General features: G+C 31.9%; 2 protein-coding genes across 2 annotated transcripts in view; one reads left to right on the plus strand and one right to left on the minus strand.

Annotated features, from left to right (window-relative positions):
* Positions 1-1913, plus strand: part of LOC106461322 (DNA-binding protein RFX6-like) — a 75423-nt gene extending 73510 nt beyond the window's left edge. Inside the window, exon 20 of the mRNA XM_022388194.1 lies at positions 233-1913. The gene's annotated coding sequence lies outside the window, so the exon portion shown is untranslated. The remainder of the gene's footprint in view (positions 1-232) is intronic.
* A 66-nt stretch (positions 1914-1979) lies between these two features.
* The window catches only part of LOC111086225 (C-factor-like), a 10529-nt gene continuing 4907 nt past the window's right edge, over positions 1980-7601 (minus strand). Inside the window, exon 2 of the mRNA XM_022388195.1 lies at positions 1980-2512. Within this exon, the coding sequence (XP_022243903.1) occupies positions 2288-2512 (225 nt within the window). The 3' untranslated portion in view covers positions 1980-2287. The remainder of the gene's footprint in view (positions 2513-7601) is intronic.

Here is a 7601-nt window from a genome sequence, read left to right on the forward strand (position 1 = left end):
ATATTTGGGGGTGCTTAACTTTTTTCCAGGTGTATATATATATATATATAATGTGTGTGTGTGTGTGTGTGTGTGTACCTGGCTCATAGACACTGTACAGAAAAATGTTGTTTTTTACAGTAAAACTGAGGCTATTTGAAATACAATAACATAAGCTATATAATGACGTTTCTATTAATGATTGATACTTTTTTTAAGGTGTGCTGTTTGAATCTGATCCCTATCCTTACAGGACCGTCAACTCTTATAAAGAATGAAGAAACTTGTTATTTCTTCCAAGCTATTTTCATCTTTTTAAAAATTGTACTTGCAGTCAGCACACCGTAACAAACAGGAAGAATGTATACAAAGTCGATCGCGTAAGGTAACATGCGTATTCCTAACTCTTAGCGTGTATAAATAGAAGTTTATAATGAACAATAGGCTGATGTGAAAATGATACGTAGGAGAGTGACATGTTTAGATAGTCACATTTTTTGTCACTTTATAAAATATCCTACTCGTTAGTTAATTCGTGATTGGTCAATAAAAGCGAATTTATCATTACTTACACAATCTGTGTAATATATGTTTTAATAGGAGTAATAACAGTGAATAGGAACGAGCACCTAACGCGAAGACTGGGGGCAGCAGTGACCCGTGGCTATACTGTAACTGTAAACGTTGGTTTTCAGTGTAGCCCCAAGATCGGGCTTCTACAGTACTTTTTGAAAACGTCGTCTTTATTTTCCTGTTGAAGCATTAAAACAGTTATGGGACGCTCGGGTTTTTTCATGTTCCAGCTATGATGATGATGCACAATTATTAGTATTAAATAACGTCGCCTCTGTCTTCATTTTTATGCAAAATAAGTATCAGGTAATCGTCATGTTGTTTGATCTACAGATGCTTACTATTGAAGCCCATGTTCATAAATACTCATTTAGTGCTAAAGAGTTTTAGCCCAATAAATGGTCAGAAAACGACGATTCGTACATCGATGTTGCTTAAACAGGGTGAGTCAACGAGCCTTTCTAATATTTGTTGCTTTGGTAAATTTTACCCAAAGCTATAAGAGGTTTATTTGCATTCCTAATTTTGAAATGACAGAATAGAGGGAAGAGGAAAGGCAGCTAGTCGACACCACCCATAGTCAACTTTTGTCAGACCGATTAGGGGGATTTGATCATCACTCTTATAACACACCCACAGTACGGAGTGAGGTTTTTTTGTTTTGACGATAACAGATCGCGAATCTAATATCCACAGTATGGCACGCTAACCACTGGGCAACATTCGGTCCTGCAGTAGTCTTCCATCAGAGTTACTTTCTGTTCTTCAACATGTTGCCAAGTCCAATCGCTCGGTATCCAGAAAGTTGCAGACCGGAGAGGACACTCGTTATTACCCATTAGAAGAAAGTTCTAACAAACTTTACCTGCACGTAGCTCGCCAATAGTTGTAAGACTGTATCTTTATTCAGTTTCACATTTATATTGCCATGTCATAACATGGAATGGTTACTGTAGCTACCAATATTAGTCCCTGAATCCATGCATAAAATGAACTGTGGAAATATCTGAAAAGTAGTTTTAAAAAATTAGCTAACTATTCAAGAATGAGAATGTTTTGAAATATTGATTTGTAAACATCAATAATAAAAAAAACATATTGAAAAGTAAAAAAATAGGTCAGATACATTTGTTACAAGTATTTAAATGTTTGAGTTTAAGACACTTTTCTTCTGTATTGACAATTCTTTATGAGCTATCTGGCAAATTTTAAACATATTTGCAGTGGTGCTTAACCATACTCTTGGGTGTGCTTTTAAATTACTTCTGGCATATCTTCAAACATATTACCAATGTTGTTGGTTAACAAGTCTTCTCTTACATACATATATACGTACACACACACACACACGCATACATACATATATACACACACACACACGCATATATTTGTTCTGGCAATAATTTTTCAGTTATTGAGCACAATTTATGAACAAAATGATTTTAATTTTTACCTTACCATTAATTATACAAAATTCTTAAAAATAAATTAATGTCTACTAAGATCTTGATTGAATTAATTTACACTAATTTAAGGTTTTTTATTTTTAAAGGATGTTTATTACTATAAAGAAACAAGTTGTTTAGTTAGTCATATGATTAAAAATTATACATACACTTCTTTAACATTTCTAAGCTTGTGAGTACTTATCAAGTATTGTTTTGTAAAATATATACGTTAATTTTTCTCTAACTCAGTTTTCAATAGGAAATTTAAGTACAACCTTTTATGTAGTCTACCACGGTACAACAACACCTGTTTGGTTAAAGAATCTTCCATGATGACTATTGCTTAAGGTTGCCATAAGTTTTATTAAAGATTCAACACTTTCAGTGACATGGAGTGAAGCATGTGGACCACCAATATTTGTCTGGACCCAACCTGGACACAACATCACTACTAGAATGTGGTCTTTCTCCACGCTCGTTGCTACCCCTCTCATCAACATGTTCAGTGCTGCCTGTGTAAATAAAAAAAACTGTAAAAAGGAATCAAAGGATATTCTAATAAATAACAATTAACAATACGACATATACATGTTATAAAGGGACACTCTTCTTTTTGAGTCAAACTTTTACATGACAGTCTCAACCAAAAGCCGTTTTCTTCCCTATCATCTTTGGAGATAACCCTGCTGAATAATAGAAAACAGGGTTAATATCACATTCTTGCAAACATAGGAAACAAATCATTTTAGTTTAAACATTAATAAAGGCCCACACATATACATACACACATATAGCACATTTAACTGTATGCAATCACTTGCAGTTATTTTTTTCACTAAATATTCAGTTACTAACTCATATCCTTTATTGCCTGTGCAATGAATATTATACAAAAACACTGAAACGCCCTCTACATCAGTAAACTGAACTGCATAAATCAAAAACCAATACTGATATGCAAGTATCACAAATTGTAATTCTCTATAATATAGTATCTCAATATATCTATATTCGTAAATAATTTTTCTAATTGTTTTTGACAGGTAACATTTAGAAACATTTTTTTTGCTTCCTCTAAATACAACAAAGCCTTGACTCATACTAATCCTATTTTGAGAGGCTATCCTACAATGTTGGTTATTAATCCAAGAACACCTTCTCTTATAATGCTTAAGCTTGATAAGTTGTAAAGCTAGAGCTAATGGCTTAATAAGTATGGTACACATAATAGGGTAGAAATGTTAAATATTAGGGACCCTGGTTTCTATTTTATTTACCAATAGGACTATTCTAAGGACAAGTACTTTGGAATGCTAGGACTTCTAATACTTTCCAATGAAAGTTTGTAATAATACATTGCTTTATGTTTGTTGGATCACCCGGTGTCGTTATTCAGTCTCTTTTTCATTTTGTTTCAGTTGCTGTCATACATAGAACAGACCACATAAAGAACAGTTCTGTTTCCTATAAATTTCATCTTCCAGTTTTTTCTGAATAAACCTATTGTTATATCTTCTTAAGGAATGAAAAACTTACCTATTAAGTTCAGTTTTACCTGAGAATATACCGATATAAGCTATTAAAAGTGATTATGATGCCATAATCAAGGATTTGTTTTTAATAAGTTTAACTTAGAAATAAGAGATTAGTTCAAGAGTTGGCAGTGGGTATTGCCAACTGATTGCCTTCCCTCTGGTCAACAGTTCAAAATTAGGAATGGTGGCAGATAACCTTAGTAGCTTTGCCATAACTCAAAAACAAAGAAACAAATACAACAACTCTGCAGCTGAAAGGGTAGGCATGTTTACTGGCAAGGGAATCAAACATGAAACCCTCATATCATGAAGCAAACTCCCTAATCACCATACCAGCGTGATGAAGAACAAACATGAATGTGTTCAAAAAAATAATAATGTCAAATCATAATGGTAATATTGGCTCGTTAGAATAATCAAAAACAGTAATAATCAGAAACACTAATCCTGATTAGATGATTATTTTCATCACATTTCATTTAATTGTAATTTGAATTAACCAATTATTTTGATGCTCATGGGCAATAGATTAATCACCCAGATCTAATTCTCATAGTTTTTCCCCCAAAAATCATTATTTTTGCCAATAACTTAAGACATTGCTACCAGATCGAGTTTTAGAACATGTATGTGTAAGTCATGTTAACAAAAAAACAACAAAAACACAAACGTTAAAATATTCTTGGAAACAGTTAACAGCTAAAGTTTTTTTACTGACTGTATAAAGAGTAAAATTATGTTTACTCTTACAGCTTAATAAAGGTTAAAAGTAACAGGAATATACTTTAAATGTATAAAAAGCAGAATTTAAATGTAATACTCAGTTAATGCAGTGCACATTATCCAGTATTTATGAAACATAGGACAACTCCTCTGATGTATGTCTTGTTTCAAGTAAACATTGTATTTGGATGGGGAGAGTTAGAAATCTACAGTACAAGTGTCTTTTTTGTTTAGTATGAAATTCATTTCAACTACATAGGATGGAAAAAGAAGTCATTTGGTTTTTCCTGTTCAAAGTGTAATGAGTAAAAGTTGATATTACATTTGAGTTATCTATTATAAATAACTTTGAAGACTACATAAACGAAAGTTAAACAATTAGCTATTTAAGAAATTGAATATAATTTCTTCTTAATAATTTTTAGTCATAAAAGTAGAAAGTAGGATCTAAACCTGTGTATTTCATTCTGTGGTCCTCGGTCCATAGAGGTTTGAGAGCATTCCATGGAAGATCTCCAACTATGGTGAAGATTGAGTTCCATACCGTAGTTTTAAAATGAAAAAACTATGTATGAAATATAATTGTTTATTTCAAAAATTTCTTTAACTTGCATACTTATTTATGTCAGTGCTGCTTTCATAGACTGTAGGATTAGTTTCTGCAGATAGACCTGGGGAGGGGGGGGGGGGCAGACTTTTTTGGTTCATGAAGGGGTGCATGAGTAGAAAGGTTTTAAGATGATGGTCTCAATGACCCAAAATAACCCAAAAAAGATTAAAACTCTTAAAAGGAAAAAAAAAAGATCTTCATTTTGCTATGACATAAGGTCTCTGATATTGTTAGTGCTAAGTTCTCTTTTATGTTGTGTATCATTATTCAGAGATATTTTCATGCACATCTTACATGTATCAATTAATATTAAGATCTGATCAATGTCTCCATACTAAGATCAAAGTGAAAAATCAACTCTATACTGGGTACAGATAATTAAGTATACTTTACTTACATTGATACATATTAAGATTAGAATGGATTGTTTCATCAACTGGGTATCCTCACTGTTAAAAATATTTTTGGCTGTACACCCTATAATATCTCACAAGGTTTAGCCAGCTTAAGAGACTTAGGTTAGTCCTAAATCCATATACTAAGCTAATAATGCAAGCATAATAATAAAACTAGATTTATTTAACATTCTAACCAGTACCATTAATAAAAGTAACATTGAAAAAAGCATACAGTATGACATATCTACAGAACATATTAAGACTTCAAAACGTTCCAATTAAATGGCTCCAACATCTTAAGAGACTTTGGTTAATCCTAAATCCTTATACTAAGCTTACAATGGCAGTATAATAATAATAATAAAACTAAATTTGTTAAACATCCTAACCAATACTGTTGATAGAAGTAACGTTAAGGAAAGAACAGAGTAGAACGTATTTATTAAACACAAAAGCACTAGTTGTTAGCTTCAGGTACAGCCATAAGTTTGTCTGTTTAACTAGTTGTTAGCTTCAGGTATAGCCATAAGTTTGTCTGTTTAACAGTATTACTTCAGGTATAGCCATAAGTTTGTCTGTTTAACAGTGTTACTTCAGTATAGCCATAAGTTTGTCTGTTTAACAGTGTTACTTCAGTATAGCTGTGCATTAGCAAATCTTTCCACAATTGTCCCTAAAAACAACTGGTGGCCAATGACAAGTTGACAACCCATTAAACTGCTCTGACAATGTAACTTTAGAGGAGCCTGACAACTGAAATAAACTGCTAAGATACATTATTCAATAACGATATAACAAAAAATTATGTTACAAAGTAATATAATAACTAAGTATTCCACCTTTCAAAGCTATCATTATATTCAACATTAGCAGCCAAGTCGATGGTTTTCAGTGGTGTAGTCTTTGACTCAGTATAAATCGTATAATTAATACAGTCAATACTAAGTAAAAATAACATCTTTCATCATAAGTGTATACTCTCCAATGCATGTTTAAGCATTTAAATTTTCACACTTGTAATCTTATTCAAATTCACCAAAACTTATGCTGGGTCAATCATTTAAGATGATGTGGTAACTGACTCAGTACAAATCACATATGTACCATAGGCATTATAGAATGTAAATAACTTTCTTTATCTCAACCTTAGGTACTCTAACACAAGTCTAATAATTTATCACATCATAGAGATTTAACTCCTTAAATCTGAGTTAACGCTTTAAACATCCGGCCAAAAATACCAGTTGTCCCATTGGACAGTGACAGAGTCCAATACTATTCATCTTTTTTGGCTGAAAACTAATCTAAACCATGTTATTATCCACCTTTTATAAATAGATTGGAATTTTATATGGTGTGGTTATATTTATTAGGTCATCATGAAAATAATTCCAGCAGAATATGCAAAAAATTATGGGCTTAAAAGTGTTAAAACTACACCTGTTAGCTCTAACGTTTCTCAAATTCTGTACTAGTTTTTACTAAATTATCTTTCAAGAACTGGTTACCTTTAATTTGTTCTATTCATAAGCTCCCTTTCAAGTCTAGCCATTGGATAAACAAACTTTAGCAAGGTGAATTAAAACAATTAGAACTTGGCCAGTAGCACAAAGAGTCATATACACACACAGGCTGTACTATTGTTCTGTGGACATCTACCTGAAACTTGCAACTTACCAAATAAAACATAAGTTTATATGTGTTTATGCAACTTACAGTATTAAATTTAACTAAACAGTATGTATTTTAGTATTTAGAGTGTGAAATAGATTTAACATACAGCATTAAATTCCTTACATTGTAATAACTACATTGGCTAAACATGACAGGTGTGGCAATGAAGTTTTACATGTGACATTTCTGCTTTGGTGAATAGTAATTCACTACACAGGCCCAACATTATCAGATGTTCTTGTTATAAGGGGTAAATATGCTTCTAACAGCACTGTCACCCAACTGATGACCTAAGGCAGATTAGTCAAAGGGGCTTTTTGAGGCTCGCCAAGCACTCATAATTGTAATCAATTATTAACTGGATTTTTTTATTGAAGATGTTTAGAAAATCTTCAGGTGGAACTTTATACATAATAGTACAGCCAAAAATTAATGTTTATGCAGTTATAAGAAGTAAATAAGGAATTAAATGAATAGTTGAATCATATAACAAAGAGCTAGAATCTTGGTACTCTAATTAATAGATAACCATGCTAAGTGTTACAGACACAACTTATTAATTAATATATAACCATGCTAAGTGTTACAGACACAACTTATTAATTAATATATAACCATGCTAAGTGTTACAGACACAACTTATTAATTAATATATAACCAT

Source organism: Limulus polyphemus, unplaced genomic scaffold, assembly GCF_000517525.1.
Source record: "Limulus polyphemus unplaced genomic scaffold, Limulus_polyphemus-2.1.2 Scaffold934, whole genome shotgun sequence".
NCBI classification, from domain to species: Eukaryota; Metazoa; Arthropoda; class Merostomata; order Xiphosura; family Limulidae; genus Limulus; species Limulus polyphemus.